The sequence below is a fragment of the Lethenteron reissneri genome, chromosome 17 (genome assembly GCF_015708825.2).
Source record: "Lethenteron reissneri isolate LAM-NWPU_2019-01 chromosome 17, ASM1570882v1, whole genome shotgun sequence".
In the NCBI taxonomy this organism is placed as follows: domain Eukaryota; kingdom Metazoa; phylum Chordata; class Hyperoartia; order Petromyzontiformes; family Petromyzontidae; genus Lethenteron; species Lethenteron reissneri.
Window position 1 is genome coordinate 5,377,052 of NC_083795.1, and position 17,963 is coordinate 5,395,014.

General features: G+C 41.8%; 1 protein-coding gene and 1 pseudogene across 3 annotated transcripts; both read left to right on the forward strand.

The window, feature by feature from the left end:
• Positions 1 to 122: 122 nt before the first annotated feature.
• Positions 123 to 6,414, forward strand: ZNF511 (zinc finger protein 511). 3 transcript variants are annotated; one of them, XM_061552980.1, is made up of 7 exons: positions 123 to 276; positions 1,889 to 2,095; positions 3,285 to 3,358; positions 3,756 to 3,957; positions 4,553 to 4,680; positions 5,066 to 5,221; positions 6,189 to 6,414. In XM_061552980.1, the coding sequence occupies exons 2-7, from the start codon at positions 1,937 to 1,939 to the stop codon at positions 6,256 to 6,258; spliced, it is 789 nt and encodes a 262-aa protein (XP_061408964.1). In that variant the 5' UTR covers positions 123 to 276; positions 1,889 to 1,936; the 3' UTR covers positions 6,259 to 6,414. The 3 variants fall into 3 exon arrangements, with proteins under 3 accessions (XP_061408964.1, XP_061408963.1, XP_061408962.1); XM_061552979.1 differs by lacking the exon at positions 123 to 276 and adding an exon at positions 476 to 608; XM_061552978.1 differs by lacking the exon at positions 123 to 276 and adding an exon at positions 499 to 684.
• A 4,132-nt stretch (positions 6,415 to 10,546) lies between these two features.
• Positions 10,547 to 17,963, forward strand: part of LOC133343239 (progranulin-like) — a 29,341-nt pseudogene continuing 21,924 nt past the window's right edge.

Here is a 17,963-nt window from a genome sequence, read left to right on the forward strand (position 1 = left end):
CGCGAGGCGCGTGACGATTGTTTGAACTTGTCCTGGGCGCCCCTCCCCTAGGTCTACTCGGCCTCAAATTATGAGTAGTCGGTGTGCAAAAAATCGCCACTGGGGGAGACAAAGACGGCCGGGCGTGGTGGGAGTGGTGGTCACCCACAGTGCTGCTGCTGCTGCTGCTCGTTAACGGCACTTGCCCCTACAGTCTGTTACAGGCTACACGGGGGATCTTTGTCTTTACGCGGCGGTCTGTAAAGGAAACAATGGAATGAGAATAAAACGTTCCGGGTACGATTGTTGTAGTAATTATATTCGCAACACGATTTGTGCGTGCTTTTTTGCGTTTGCTTATAACGCAACTAAAATAATGATACATGTGAACATCAATCGTGTTGGCCTTTATTGAAGATTTATCTTTTGACCCGGTTTTTTTATTTTTAGGCGATCCGGTACTATTTTATCTTATAAGCCGTTGTTTTCCCCGGGGGCAATCAGCTGAGTGGAGACACTCACTCATCGTTGCGGACCGGCCACTTCGCGTTGTCTTTGACGTTCGTTATCGATCCGTCACTCTCCTTATGGAGTCACAATATCGCCGCTGTTGTTGTGGTTGTTAAACGGTAATTACGTGTTGTATACCTGTCAACCCATACGGTTTACCCCGTATTCTTATAACAGGAGGAATTGAGTTTTCAGGTCCGTACGGCGTACAGCTGTTTCAATCCGGGCAACACATTATTTGTGTTTCTCCCTTGTGATGGGACTTTGCAGGATGAACGTTGAGATTTAGAAGGGGCACGGGTGGCCAATAAGGTCTGAATTAGTCTGTAACAAGGTAGGCACTGATGAGGAGTTGACAGGTATGGTGTTGTCTTCGCAGCCACTCAATTCGCTCAACGCGTAAGGCCGCGAACATATCCAGGTTGGGTGTCCAGATGTATGAAACCGGTGCCTTGTTGTGGGGAAGTCAACGGTGACCGCTCTCGTGAATAGACTGCTCCCCTGCCATGCTAATGTGGAATTGCAACCACTGGCTAAGTCAGTGCTATTGCTGCCCCGCGCTGAAGACACTTAGGGCCGAGATGCAACTCCAGATTCAGTGTAGTCGCTGTAGACACACATCGCATCGTGACTGCTTTACACACGATAATCGATTTCTTTCTTTCGTATGGCTGCTGATGTAGAAGCAGAGCAACAACTACAATTTCACATTCAGGTGGTCAAACTTTTGAAATAGCACCCCCAGTGGCATCTGTCCCTGTGGACACAAGGTGACAAGCACCTAGCCTGCAAACGGGCATTAAATTTCGATTTAAAGCTTTCGTGACTGCAGGGGTTCATCTTCTTGGTTCTTTCGGTAAAGTCACGTAGAAGGGAAATAATAAAAATAAACATAATAAAATACAATTCTCACGACGTTTCGGCCACAACGCAAGCAGCCGTCCTCAGGTGATGCTGTCCTTACGACAGCCCTGTTCTTCACCTGAGGACGGCTGCTTGCGTTGTGGCCGAAACGTCGTGAGAATTGTATTTTATTATGTTTTATTTTTATTTTATTATTTCCCTTCTACGTGACTTTACCGAAAGAACCAAGAAACGGGCGTTAGTCTGCCAATAGGGGGTAATCAAATATATTTTTAAAAATACTGTTAATCCCAATTGAATATTTTGTGGGTAATTTCTCTCGAATTTGGACTGATACCAGCACAAATGGCCTCGAATGACGTCTGGGGATTCTTTCACGTCGACTGTAGCTTATATATCTGCAGCAATAACCAGGGCGGCCACCGGCCTCAAACCACGAATCTCTGTAGCAAGCGGTGAACGCACTGCTGCTGGGCCAGGTCATTGTTGACGATCTTGAAATGACGATCTTGAAATGAGCTTCTTGCCTGTGCAGTGCAAGGAGACGATGGTGCACAGTTGATCATTGTGGGTGGCCAAGGAGATGGAGTGGCCACTGGACCTGGCGAATATCCTCACCTCCTCGTCAGCCAAAGAGCGGGACATCGAGGCATTGCCGGTGATCTCAGCCAGCGACCCAGATGCTTCCTTCATCTTCCAGCCACAACAGATTAGTTTTGGAAAAGACAACCCGTTTTTTGAAGTATGTACTATTCACGGTAGTCAGGAGAAACTGCTCTTCCACCTACAGAAATTAACAGCAGTGGACATGATAGGGTTCTTAAATTATTTTTTCTGGTGGATCACAATAAAAGTGGCATGTACTGGTGGGCCACATGTCATCATCGTCTCTCTCGTTTTATTGTTTTAATCTGCATAATCTTTATCTGTTTTCTACATCTCTTCATGTTTATTATTAAATCTTTATGTCGTGGCAATCCATATTTCTCAGTGGGCCATAGCTCAGCTGGCCACCCCAACATTCTTCATGAGTCACATCTGGCCTGCGGGCCACCAGTCAAAGAACCCTATCATGATAACACAAAGTATATATGTGTAAAAAGTTATTTACGTTTCTCTTTTCATTCCTGAATTATTGAACTTTTTACTTTTCGTAGAACAATAGCTGATTGCCAAGCCCAATGATTTGGGTATGCTGACAGTAAAACATTGCACATTTTGTATATGGTATACACCTGTACACAGGGGCGGTTTCTTCATTAGGGCGATTGGGCGACGCACCACCAATGTCATTCAACCAGAGAGTCACGCTAGCCGTCACTGTGCCTCTGGATATAGTCCAATCAGCGTCATGTCACGTTCTGTGGAGTACCGCCTCTTATTGGGCGATTTCACTCCGGCTGAGAATCGCCCCGAGTGGCCCCATAGACTTACATTCAAAGATGTTTTTTTTCGAACGGCGGGCGCTCCAATGCATTCTCTATGGCTTCCGGGAGGGCTTGCACTAACGTGCTTACGTCATCATACGTGCTAACGTCATCATACGTAAGCACGTTGCATCCAACAATATAATTTATCGCCACCTAGTGGAATCTTTAATAAAATAAACTTGAGTGGTTTGTTTTAATAGTGAGTATAGAAACAAACAAGATGTATTGTAAGAGTCACTTTATTTTTCATTAATATTAAAGAAGTGAAGTTGCCTTTACATGCTTAAGCTGTTAATTTATCCATTGCATGGGTGGACCTTATCCTTATCAATCATCCAGACATTTGCCCCCCCTGAGAGATTTTGCAGGAGCCGCCACTGCCTGTACATAATGAAGTGATTATTGTATTGAAAGTGGTGTTTACGTGTTTTTGTTTCTTTGTACTGTATTAAAAAAACTAACTCCACGATTTATTTTTTTATATCCACTAACCATTTTCAGGATGGGGATGTTTATCGCCACATGTACATACGAGATGCTCTAAGCAGCTATGAAGAGGACATTGAATCGACCAAGTATGTACTGAAGGATACATATGACCTACGTTGTTTGAAACACATTATTGCAAGCAGATATTTGGTGGATTTCCACTTTAACATTTGCAAATGTTCACAAATTATGTGTAATATATTGATTCCTCGTCTACAGAAAAATGCTGGCATAACTTTAGATTAAATTATTTTTGGACAATTTGAAAATCTACTTACACTAAATGTTAATACAGTAATAAATGTGTTTAACCTGTCTGAATTCCAATATAATGCCATGAGTAACAAATTAACATCCGACTGCTATGCATACAGCCGGTGAATTAAGAGTAAATTGTGTGTACGAATAATCGGACTCTGAGTACAATATACACTTTGTATCATTTCGACTGAGCTGTTGCGCCTCTTGATGGTGGTGTGGCAGGGTGGAAGCTTTTGGATGTCACATAGCAGCCTGTGGGCAGGTGTTTGACACACTGGCAAGCTACGACCACCACTACAACGCAGCACACAGACACGTGTGTATGACGTGCCACCGCTCGTTCCCCTGCGGCCATCTGCTGGAGGTGCACATCTCAGAGTGGCATAACGTCCTCTTCGATGTCATGGCTCAACGGCAGAACATGGTAAACCGAAGTTTAGTTTTTTTTTTACTTCCTGCTCCATGAGCTATATGCGTTGCACCTGTGTATCCATGCAGGACAGCGTTATACATTTGAATGAAGCTTAACAAATTTGGCTTTCCATAGCAAGGAATGGTATGACAAGCCCTGTTGGAAATGGCCAACTTGGGGAATGCAATAATTATGTGCAGTCCTGACATAATGGGAATGCTGCACTGGAGTGATTGTTAGCGCACTGGATTTGTAATCCAGGGGTTGCTGGTTCGATCTCCTGACATGGCAGTTGAAAAAATGGACAACTTTATTAAATACCCCCACCTCTGTCCACCCAGCAGTATAATTGGGTAAACCACAGTTGGTAGGCAGGTCACATGTTGTGGGGTAAAGTATGGTTACTCCCACCTCTTCAGAGATGTCTGGCCAGCATGGAAGAGTAAGCAGAATACCCTCTAGAGCTCTATCTAGTTGAAGCCCTTCGGCCACCAGTGGCATGAGCAAGGCATTTCATGGATGCATCTTTTACAAAGGATAGAAGCCATTAATATGGAAGAGATTACAACCAAGTGCTTATGTTTACTTACGTGTTGGAATGCCACAGTACCGATGCCTGGTGGAGAGCTGTGGAGAAAAATTTGCGACGGCCAAGCACAGGAAGCAGCACCTCATCAAGATGCACAGCTACCCCTCCGACTTTCGCTTTGACCAACCTGCCAAAGGCCCCAAGCCGTACGCTATCATTCCCGGAACACCTTGTTCGACAACTATGCTCTGGTCAATTTCTGGGATATAAACTGCATAATAACAGTATTATAATCAGAACTCGCGAATTAAATGTATATTGGTTGAATACAACTCTAAGTGACAATTTAATAACTTTGGTTTTATAAGTACATGACATGTGAGTACTGAATGGGAAAAAACCCCATGCAGAAAGCCCAAAAAACAGTTTAACTATTGAAGATAAAGTTAATACACATTGTGTTTGCTATGCTTGTGGATATACTTTATACGATTTATGAATTTTAATTCAACTGTCCGTTCGCATGGTGGCAATATGATTATCACGTTTACAGTTATAATACTTGCCATGCTTTTTACGTTACTTTTACAGCTCTAAAACAACTAAGCAAATGCAGCCAAGCAAACAGGTATCAGGGGTTCCAAGTGGCTGTGAAGGAATGGACGAGATTCCAGTTGAGTCCATGGATGTATGTTCCGGTGGTGATAGTGAGGTCTTAACCCCCAGCCCCGCCACCCGACACAACAGGTGACTACTCACGCTGGAAGGTTGCTACATCCATCGGTCAACTATTTCTGTCCAATATGATAGTAATATATATATCTCATCTGAAAGGTGGATGTGAGCATATTGAAATGCTTTTCAAAAACTGAAGTTAACAATGGAAATCAACATACCAATGTGCCTGAAGAAATTATGAATGATATCGATGTTACTATGACATGGATTAGAAAAATTATTTTGACAAAGAAAAAATTTAAAGTGCACAGATAAACTGGGAGGTGCATGGTTGGAATAAACCAAGGGGCAGAAATAGCAACACGGATGAGAGTACATGCAAGTTAGACACCATATTAACTTTTCAGAAAATCAAATTGGCTTTTGCAGGAGACTGTTGCTGGGAAGGTTTATAGGCAGTGATCGAGAGGCTGCTCAATATGATATGCACCATGGAGGTGGGGATTCAATCGCCTCGTTTGTAGGTGATAGATTAGTTTTTTAAATCCTTTATATTAAGTTCACTTGCTTGCTTGCTTGCGCGCTTACGACCGTGCAAATCTTTCAGTCGTGTTTTAACCCACTTCCCGTGATCCGATCGAGCTGACATTTTGCACACAGATTCGTTGTGCGTGACAATTTATTTTCGTGAAAATTTTTTTCCAAAACTTTACACTTTTTATGAAAAAATAAATTATATTTAATTACCAATTGCTTAATGGTGGCAGGACAATCATCTGACCCATAGGTGGCAGCCATCTCAAGCCAGAGGACGAGAGGACTCTAGCCGCCACGTATATAAAGGATTTATAGTGAAAAACTTTGTTTTTATGGGTTAATTTTTTTACATCACGAGACCATGCGATATGGCAATAGCTTGGCGACTTCATCATCGTGCTGTGGATGTATCATGGCTGATGGTGATGACGATTCTTAAAGGCTTTGTATATTTCTAGAGGATATTTTTTGTGACTTAATATCTTTTGTCATTTGGCAGAGTACCTAAAACTATCTGTTTTGGACATGGCTCAGCGAGAACCTTCCAGAGAGGAAAGAAGAAGAGATGATTGCTGCCCTTATGCCTTGGCAGTTTTCTCCAACAACACGCCTTGTTTATATTCTGTGTCCGTGTATTTCCAGTGATTTTAAGGAATCAATGTCAATCATGTTCTCATACTTGCAGTTTGACAGCATTTGTGTTATTAATAAAGGCCTGCATTGAATGATTGGCTCAGCTTTAAGTTGATTGTATAGTATTTAATGTCTATGTTGAAATGAAATCACCATTAATCAGTTGTCATTAGTAATCAAGCAAAGAATAAGAAATGGAAGCAGTGATGTTATTTTATGAGCTGACTTATCATAGATTAAGACTGAAGGAGGTGGTCAAAAGATGCAGTCCTGAAATCACTAGCTTATGTCACTTGCTGGCGAAAGGGCCACTGGTGAGCCTCCTCCAGATGGTATTTTGAAGTCTTCCACACTGGACATGTTTTGCAGGTCAGAGTCTTCTTCTTTCGTATGGATTAATTACAGATGTAATTTGAGATGTTATCCACTCAGCTGTTCAGAAGCGGAGTGGATCTTGTCCATTCCTCCTTTAAAGGAGTGGAGACAGCAGCAGCGGCTGAGTGTTTACGATTTGGTCGATGGTTTGGGATTTGTGGCCACACTCGCAGGCTGCCGAATCTTTAATGCGCCATTTGTGCATCGGGTGGCTGCATTGGCCCTGCCCGCTCCTGATTCGGTTGATGATCGACCCTTCGCGGCGTAGAAGGTTGAAACCGGGAGGTCGGAGTACCCACTGTACACCACACACAACCTTACAATCGACTAACTGTGGTGTACCCATATATACTGATAGGAGAACAGAGGGATTTTATAAACTTGCTCATTGTTTCAACTGCCGTGCCTGGAGATGAAACCAGCCACCTCTGGGTTGCAAGTCCAGTGTACTAGCCAATAACACCATGGCAGCATCCAGTGCATGCTGGGAGAGTAGGCTAACATTCACTCTAAGTGGGTTCTGTAGAGCTCTTGGCCTTTCCACCAGCAGTGTAATGAAGAAATTGCAGGGCTGCTACCTTCATAAATAGCTTGAGCATATATTTTTGTAATCTGGAGTGTTCAAACAGTTGTGAATTTTATGAAGACATTGCAAGTGGTGTGGAATCGGTCAATACACATTTATTTTTTGAACAGTAGCTTTGGAACTATTGCAGCCATTCATAAGCAATATATTTGACATGCCTGCAAAATGTAACATTTTACACCCTGACAACATTTCAATGCTTGTGTTGGCTTCAACTTTTTAATTACCCACCATTTATTTTTCAAGTAATTTATTTTGATTTCTACAAATGTAATTGTATTGTATTGCACACAATACTGCAGGATGCCATTTTTTTAAATCATTCTGATGTTGATGAGCATGGCATTAAACTTAAGAGTATCATTATCTTAGCCACTAACATCTCTTGATGTAATCAAATATAATTTTTTTTATCTTTAAAAGCCACCTAATATAAAAAAAATGCGATCTGCTCCATAATGTTAAACAGTTTTTTAATTCATTGGTCGCGTGTTCCTCATTTTGACTTATCGTGTTAGCAAGCGTCGGGGAAGTGTGCTTGTCAGCTGCATTTCCACATGGAATGCAACAGGACCTAGAACATGTGTAAAACTTATCTTTTGGGGGGAGAAAAGGGAAGGTCAACATGTGCATACTTGTTAGGAAATTAGAATTAGCCAATTACAAAATATACACCATTATTATAACACTGGTTTGTTATAATAACGGAATGTTTTGATGACAGGACGGGTCGACACGTAATTGTACACTAAGGATAGTTATTTCAGATAAGTGAGTGTCATTGTAAAAAATGTAAAAACGTTATATTCCATGATATATTCGAATTAAAAAATGCATTTAACTCATTACATTTTTCCTACACAATCATCCGCAGGATGTATTACATATATTTAAGATTTTTACATTTATACAAACGTAACTTTTACGTAAAAAAAATCTTTGATTAAGACTAAAAATGTTTGACCAACATCTCAACCATGTTACCATCACGGAAGAAAAAAAATAGGATGTGTGAAAGTTTGCTTCTCCATAACTTTTACTTCACAAGATGTGGCTACATTTCTCAACTTGTGGTTTGCTAAAGATTTGCAGTAACATTCTGCAACTGTACTGCATATATAATATAACTGCGGGTTTTTGTATTTTAAAATAGTCTCGTTTAAATGTTTAAATGCATGAACATGTCCCACTCTAATACATTATAAAATCACTGAAAATATGTATTTCTTACAGAATGAGGCATAAATGTGATTGCAAGAATGCTTTTAAAGCAATGGTGCATCCAAGTACATGGTTGGTGTCATGGCCTTAAATGAACTTAGCAAACTATAAGGTTGCAGCATAATGGTCTTTCACGATATGATACGATGTTAACTTTCACCAGTCAACAAATCAATTTTAATCAATGTTCACGAAATTACGATTATCGCGGTGTTCGTTTCTTATAATTTTGTAATGATGCCGGTTGTAGTTACTAGCGAAACGTCATACTCGGATTGTAAATGTTGTGGATTTGCTCCCCAACACACCGACATGTTCTGTTTACGTGACAAACCTTACTAATTGGCTGTGTCGGGTGGTGTCGGGTTTAACGACACATTAATATTGACGCGATCTAACCCCAAAAAACTTGTATTATGAACTTTGTAATTGTATTTCACACTTTTACAGTATTTATTGGTGCTTTGCTGTACTTGTACATGTCAAGATTACTTAAGAGTTCCTTAACTCCAGTTCACTCAATATCAGCCTGCCATAAACCTTCTAATCACTGCAACTTTACAATCTGTAAGACTTATAACACATCCTGTCAGACCATTAATAAATAAGTGTATGACCTATGTAAACGATTATAATTGCCTTGTCATCATTTAACCTGGAAAGTATTTAACAAATAGCTGGATAATAGTGATTTGTTTAAACCCTCAGTTATTCCATTTGCGTTTGCATATTTGGTCAAAAAATTAAATATAGAATATATAATGAAGTATAAAATGAGCAAAACCAACCTTTAAAAAAGTACGTTTGTTGAAGAATTTGTATCGTACTATTTATCATATCGCCATATTGTGGCAACCCAACTAGCCATGCAATATCGGAAATAGATTTTACTTGTATTATTTAAATGTACACCAACTCACCTGAATAATGATTTGAATTGTATCCAAATAAAACAAATTCATAGCAGATCCATGTGTACAAAAAGGTCAAGGTTGTCATTCCTAGTTTGGATTAAAATCCCCATAATGGTCTCCTGTTAATCTGTATTGATGGATTTACTTTCAGGAAGCTGCTTTGGCCATAATCTGACCATTTTATTTAAACAATGTACACGCACAGTCTTTTTGTGAAATCACTGCTCGATGGGAACCCCCTCTCACACACCATGCAGGCCATGACTATTATTTCACCTTCATGTTCAGTGAGGGTTGGTGAATACAGGGAAAATAAAAGTAGGAGAATTTAAATGTAGTAAAACAATGTGGCTGCACTGGCCTTTGTTACCCACAACATAGCCCAACACCCTATAAGGATTTTCTGTGCACCGATCCAAGTACTATCCCGACTCAACCTGCTTAGCTTCTGAGATCGAATGATATTGCATTGCAGATGATTTGGACATAGGCACATTTAAACAATTACAGTGGTACCCTGGAGATCGAACTTAATTTGTTCCAGAAGGCCATTCGAACACCGATTTGTTCGAACACCGAATTAATTTTCCCCATAAGAATTCATGTAAATTACATTAATTGGTTCCAGACACAAGAAATCTCTCATTATAAAGCATTTTTACATGAAGTTTACAGTAATTACATGCATAAAATCATACAAAAAACAAGAAACACAATAAATGGAATAACGGAATAAATATATGGAATAAATTTAATAAATGAACATTGAACTTCACTTTACCTGTAGTAAGGAGAGCTGATGGCTTGAGTGGAAGGTGGTGAGGAGGAGGAGGTGGTGGTGTTATTGTTTGGAAGGGGAGTCCTCTTCCATAATAACGTCGGGTAACTGCCCTTCTGGGGTTCTTTCTCTTTTAATCTTAACTGTGCCTCTTTGCTGCCACTGTGAGTCACTTGAGCTCTTTCTGACTAAAAACGTATCTAAAGAGGTCATCATACGGTAAAACCTTTGTCTGAGCAAGCGTCATGCACGCTGGCCATAGGCGTCTCAGCCGTACAGGTTATTTCAAGTCGCGATTGGCCGTTCGACCCCCCAATTTTGTTCGGTTTCCAGGGCAAAAAATATTCGGAAATATATCGTTCGAACAACGATTTGTTCGAGTTCTGGTGCGTTCGATCTCCGAGGTTGTCCTGTATGTACAATGTTCTAAAATAGTACAGCAGCTATGGCTAACAATATATAAGTAGAGTTGTACATTGTAGTAAGAGGTGGATTATGATCAAATGTTTTTTTTTGATAAACCGAAATAAAATCATCCCTTATTGCAACAGCTTTTGATTGTCGCACAATGGCACTCAAACGTTGTTTTTACAAAATTGTTTCCAGTAAGGAAACAACTACTTGTTATGAAAGCTAAGAAAACGAAATCTTTGCAATGTCCAAATTGTCTGATGCAGACCACTGATTAGATGTTGGCTCATGCCATTTGTGCTTTATAAAAAAGACAACCCCTGGGTAGAACTGCTCTGGGTTCTCACCTGAGGTTTGAGTGCAGACATCATCATGTCTCGTTCTCATGCGCTGCTGCTGTGGACGCTGCTGGTGGTGACCGGGCTGTGTGCGCTCGTGTCCGCCGATCAATATTGTCCCTGCCGCAGAGGCTTTTGCTGCAGGAAAGGCTCAACTTACTACTGCTGTATGAAAGAAAAGGCAAGACAAGCTTGATTTGAACATTCGTTTTTTTGCACATTGATTTTTATCAAAATGTCCCCGGTATGCAGAAAATCTTGGCCGTAAAACAAGTGTTTTGTGCTCAATAATTTCACATGCTGTTTAACCTTTTAAATCACATTGTAGTTAGTCCAAATCTCTTTCAAAAGATAATTATTGTTTCAAAAAATCTCTCACACCTAGTGTGAATGAATACAAATGAAAATTTTGTCGCAAAAATTTGCTTTATTTCGAGGAACGGTATCCTGGTTTTTGTGGAGGAAGTTGGGTTCCATTAGGAGCTGCAATTGTTGATGTTGAACAGTATCAGCTCTAGTTTTTTCCCAGAGCATAGACATTGTAGATCAGTTCTCTAATCTTTTTCACTTTGTGACTACAACATCGAATCACACGCATTCCAATGTGCGATTGTATAACATTAATAATTGCTCTCAATGATTCCTAATTATTTTGGCTCTGCATTGAAGATGAATGCATAATAACCGATGTGATTTCGTGCGTGTGGCCACAGGCTGAGAATGGTGGGGGTCTGCGTGCGAGAGTGGTGTCAGTGATGCCAGCACAGGCCAGCTGCTCGGGTTTTGACTGCTCATCCGATGGAGAATCTTCCTTCACCAAGGTGTGAGGAACAGCTGGGAGAGAACCTACAAGCCCTTCCACTCGCCAAGCTTAGCAATACATGGACACCAATGTCCTTCCCCCTGCACCTCTGATTGGCACAGTTGGCTACGTACGGTGCTCAAGAAGTTCCACACGCATATAACCCTGAAGACACGATGGAAATTCCATTGTATTTCTTTTGCAATGTACATTGCCGTATTTTTACAAACTGCATTCATGGGAATTGCATATTTAACAGCAGTTTCCAATGATGGAAAGTCATGTTGTAAATTGACGTTCACGACCTCATGTTCAAAATACAGTTCATTGTATTTGCAAAATTATCTTAAATGATGCAGAGCGCGGAGATTAAAATGAATAGCAAAATAATTTAGGTTAGAGGAAATATTAAATTATTTAAATGTTGAAGTATAAAATTGGGTTTGTGTCAACCATAATGGTGTATAATTAAGGGTGTTGATGTATTCTTGGGAATGTTGACACGGTGCTGTGATGTGGCGTGCCCAGGGCTCATGCTGCAGCGACGGACAATCGTGCTGTGTCGAAGGATTCACCTGCAACAACTTCGAAGGAGTCAACCTTTGCCTCCCCAAAGACATCTTTAAGGACCCAGGTGAGAGGTTAAATGTATTCACTGTTGTCACACCAATTCTCACAATACTAGTGATTACAATTCGTGTGCGTTTTTAGTGGCCGCGTTGACAGTTTTGTGATATTTAAAATCGTCCTCATTTGAGCAGGGTCCGTCCAAACTCACAGACCCAAACAAATGCAATTCTAATAATGAGTTTCATGATTATTTCTGTTTTTCACTCCCCAGAGCTCGACTACCTGAGCCGTGAGCAGCAGGACGGCTGCGCGGACAACAGCGAATGCCCTGACGGGAGCAAGTGTCAGGGCGCGAATGGCGACCTCAAGGGGCAGTGCGTGAGCTCAGCCGCGCTCATCCCCTGGTTGAAGAAGGAGGCGGCGCTCTCAGGCCCTGTTGGAGACAACGTCGTGCACTGTGGAAGAGGCCAATACTGCAGGAATTGGCAGACCTGCTGTCAGCATCGAAGTGGGAGGTGGGGCTGCTGCAACGGGTTGAGGGTAAGTAACCACCACCCAACCGTGTCCCAGCACTTCAACACAACTACACTCAGCTTGCCGTTTTAGTTGACGAATAGCATTATGGTTGGAAGCTTACACCCTCCTCCAGACAACTTTATCACTCTCAACATTTTCTCTGTCATTTACGAACAAATAATTGTAACACGTCACTGGTCGATACCAGCGTGAATGATGATCCACATCATTAGTGGCTGGAGATTATTCAGCACATTAAATTTTTCTCATCTGGGTTTGAAAGTACAATACAATTACACTGATACTATTTCTACGTGCTTCTAGCATGATATAATGAACTCCGCTATTGATCTTTGCAGAGAAAATGTGTGTGTGTGTGTGTAAACAGCACTGTGGAGATAAAGGCAGCCTAACATGGCATTGGTCACGCAAACCGCCTCTTTGCTTTGCCAGCGTTAATAGATGCTAGCTAACTCTTATGAAAGACTGTCTTGGGAAAACTACACCATTGATCTTTGTAGGGTAACTGTGGTGTATGGACAACTATATCGTAAAATTAACACCTGTTAGAGTATGTGAACATGATTATGTTTGAGACATGCAGTAAGGTGTCATGCTGCTCAATCTCCCACACCACCCTACCTTGTGCCATACCATCCTTTGAAGATGTTCACAAACAGAAATTCCTCGCTGTGAGGTGGTGTGTTTATGTGTGCACGTGGTGGCAGGATGACGAGTAATTCTGTGTGCCCTGACAGGCAACGTGCTGCTCTGATGGGATTCACTGCTGTCGTTCGACGACCCAGTGCCTCATTCCATATCGTCTGTGCAGCAGGTCCAGCGAGGCCTTGTCTGATGTGGCAGGTAGGCTTTCCAAACTTTATTTGGTCTTATTTCCACGATTTTATCCCGATTGTGCGGTAGGCATCATGTCGTGAAGAATCCATTAAGATATTTCACAGAGCAGTTCAAACGTACAAGGTAGATCATGGCCCACTGAAGTGGATATCACAGAGCTACTTGAGATCGCTTTAAGTCACGTGGTCTGCAAAGTAGAGGGAGCAGCACTCTCTCACATGCGCTCCCATATGATAGTCGTGTTTGTCTCATGACAGACAAACCTATTTCTTTTATTCAACGAGCTAGAATGTATCTAAATTAAGTGGAGATACTTGATTTAATGTGATGCTTGCCTTGTGCAGTCATTGGTTACCAGCCCGAGACGCTGAACTCAGCCTGATAAGGAAGTTTATTCACAGGCTGTCTGGAAATGAATCCAGGATCACAGTACTGGCAGCTCAGAACTCCATTTATTTTTTATTCACTTATTATGTTAAAGTAAGATACTCTAACATGTTTGTGAATATTTGTGAAAGTAGAGAAATTGTTTTACAAACTATAATCTTACGTGAAAGAACAGAACCACCGGAATCAGAATGTAACAGTTTGACGTGAACTTTGTGATCTTTTTTTCACCTTGACCTTTTTCAAAATTGTCCTTTTTCCCAGTGCTCGACTACCTGAGCCGTGAGCAGCAGGACGGCTGCGTGGACAACAGCGAATGCCCTGACGGGAGCGAGTGTCAGGGCGCGAATGGCGACCTCAAGGGGCAGTGCGTGAGCTCAGCCGCGCTCATCCCCTGGTTGAAGAAGGAGGCGGCGCTCTCAGGCCCTGTTGGAGACAACGTCGTGCACTGTGGAAGAGGCCAATACTGCAGGAGATGGCAGACCTGCTGTCAGCACCGATGTGGGGGGTGGGGCTGCTGCAACGGGTTGAGGGTAAGTAACCACCACCCAACCGTGTCCCAGCTATTCAACACAACTACACTCAGCTTGCATTTTTAGTTGGAAGCTTACACCCTCTTCCAGACAACTTTATCACTCTCAACATTTTCTCTGTCATTTACGAACAAATAATTGTAACACGTCACTGGTCGATACCCGCGTGAATGATGATCCACATCATTAGTGGCTGGAGATTATTCAGCCTTGTGCCATACCATCCTTTGAAGATGTTCACAAACAGAAATTCCTCGCGGTGAGGTGGTGTGTTTATGTGTGCACGTGGTGACAGGATGACGAGTAATTTTGTGTGCCCTGACAGGCAACGTGCTGCTCTAATGGGATTCACTGCTGTCCTTCGACGACCCTGTGCCTCATGCCATATCGTCTGTGCGGCAGGTCCAGCGAGGCTTTGTCTGGTCTGCAGGTTATATGAAGGATGCATGGCACATGCCACCTACTGCACAAAGCACATAACATGCATTCTACATATTTAGTATGGCAAATACTTATCTTGCATTCATATTGCACCTTTAATGCCTCAGCAACTCAAACCACCTAATTTCACATCTGATTTCAAACGATAAAAGGGTATCCCCAGTGGCAGCGGTCCCTTTGTGGCACCGGTCTAGGAGTGAGTATTAGTCAGAATAAGAATCTTTATTCATTTTTGAGAAATACGGTGAGTTATGAAGCTCTTTATCACAGATGTCCAGTCGGAGCGGGTCAAAAAGTTACAACAAAAAGCAATACAAAAACAAACAATGCAAAGTATAGGAAAGCTTAGAAAATCACAAAAAATAAATAAATGATAGCTCAACCAAGAGGCTTAACACGTGGAAATTTATTGCAGCCAAATAATCCAAGTCTGCTTGTAGGTGGAAATGATTGCCCCAATGAAGTACATAATTGAGTACATAATATGCTGGTAAACTTGCGAAAATGGGAAATATTGACCATAAATCAAAAAAATGGCCTATGCATTTCCATTGACGTCAGAGGATCTTTAACACCCCCCACGAAGCAGATGGAATGTATTCATGGATAATACACACGCAGTATTAACAAGCCTCGTTTGCCAGATTCAAATTGCAAACCTCTGCAACTCGTAGCGAACGCGCTACTGCTGGGGCTGTTTCGCCGCGCAATAATCTTTGCCATGCTGCAACAAGGCAAAGTTGCACAGTGATCTTTGAAATGCTGTGCTGTTCTTTTTTAATAAACACATAAATGGCATCAAAGATGTTCACAGGCTTCAAGTATAGTTGAGCACCCTCTGCATGCAGTTCAGTTCATTGTTGAGCACCTCGTTTTAAGTAACATCTCACTGAACATCTTCAGTTTTCAGAAGAGCATTGTCAAATTTCTAATTTGCTGTTCTCTACCATTAGATTTTCTGATACATTGTAATCTCGTGAATGCAGAGCAACATAAACCCCAAACACCTCACAATCCTCTCATCCCATGACATTCACAGCAATGCAAACACAGTCATACAAGCGCATAATACTAGCTTATGCCACCTTCTAACAGATGGGTGCAGCTTTTTACGTGATCTCTATTTTAAAGACGAATCAGCATATAATTGTGTTCGTGTGATTATTTTGCTTGCGATATTCATGATTTAATTAAGTTGATTTTGAGTCAAATTTCTTTGCAAACAGTGAATGTCACGATAGACAGCTGTGCTTCTCAACAGATTTATAAATTGTTGCTTCAATAAAATTGCATTCAAAACTTTCTTTGTCCTCTGGTACTTTTATATGTTTTGCGAAACAATCTTAATATGAGAGTATTATCATGTTGCTTTTTCAAAGGTGAACGATTATAATAAAAACGTAAGGAATCATCCTTTCATTAAATCAAGATACGTATACAGGATGTGGTATATTCATGAGCACTATGTAACTAACATTTGCTGCGAATCGCAACACTATACGTGGATATCTCGTGGATCTCTTTCAAGAAACATTGGCATAAATACAATTTATATTCTTTGGGTCTATCGGTAAAGCCACGTAGATAGAAAAAATAATACAATTTACATCGTGGATTTAGAGCAAACTTACCAAATCCACCTGAGATCTGCTAAAATAGCTCCACCTCCGATTATCACAGTTGCCTACGTACGGTACGAAAGAAATCCAACATGCATACATACAGCTGGCATTAGTTTCACTACATCAGTGTGTTCTGCTGCTGAGAGTCTTATCAACGGTGGGGCAGGACACATCTAGTGTGGGGCAGCATTTAATTAAAGATACCCCCAGCACCTTAGTGTTACGTGATACATATACTTCCTATCCTCTACATCCCCGTGGTTCCTTTAGCTCTTTCAAATAGGAAAATTAAGATCAAATTTAATTTTTTGTTGTTGATACTTTTCGTACGTTTGTCTGTCCTCTTTAAAGTGTTTCGTCTCCATATCTTTTTGGTTGGTCTCTGCCCTTGTATTTTCTATCCGTGTTGTCTGTGCTTTATTTCATGTGATCCATTCTGTCTGCTGTCATCTCTCACAATGGCTAAGCCCACCGTTATATTTTTCAAGAGCACGGTATGCTTCACCGTTTTAAATCTATATATATAAAATCGCGAATCTGTCTGTCTGTCTGTGGGTCGCCGGACCATACGCAGTTTCATTGGACGGCAGTTGCCCCTGGCAATGGGTAGCGACGCCTTCGCCGCGGGGTGGACGCCATTTTTAATTCCCGTTAAAAATAGGCGCACGCATTAACACGTGACTCTGAGGTAAATTCATCAAAGTTTCACGTCCTCTTCACTCCCCCCCCACCACAATGTGTGCAATTACTATTATAGGGTCGCTAGATTATAAAATTATAGCGATTAGACAGTATTATTGTAGCGCGGGGGGGGGGGGGGAACGGCACCCGTACCCAGCCTCTGCCGGGTGGGCAATTTAGGCGAGGCCGGAGGCTCTGCACGCTGCTAGGCCTCGACACCCACCACGCGACTCTGAGGTAAATTCATCAAAGTTTCACGTCCTCTACAGAGTGGTGAGGGAGGGAGAGTGGTGAGGGAGGGAGAGTGGTGAGGGAGGTAGAGTGGTGAGGGAGGGAGAGTGGTGAGGGAGGGAGAGTGGTGAGGGAGGGAGAGTGGTGAGGGAGGGAGAGTTGTGAGGGAGGGACTCAGCCTCAAAACGAGTAACTGGTGTGGCGTATTAACATCGCCACTGGGGAGACAAAGGCGGCCGGGCGTGGTGGATCCAAGTCCCAGGCGAAGCCGGGTACTTATGCTAGTCGGAATATATACCTGTGTCCTTGGTTCTTACATCTTATTTTCAGGATATAATCATAGCTGAGCTTAAGTTACATCTTTTGTTGTATATTGA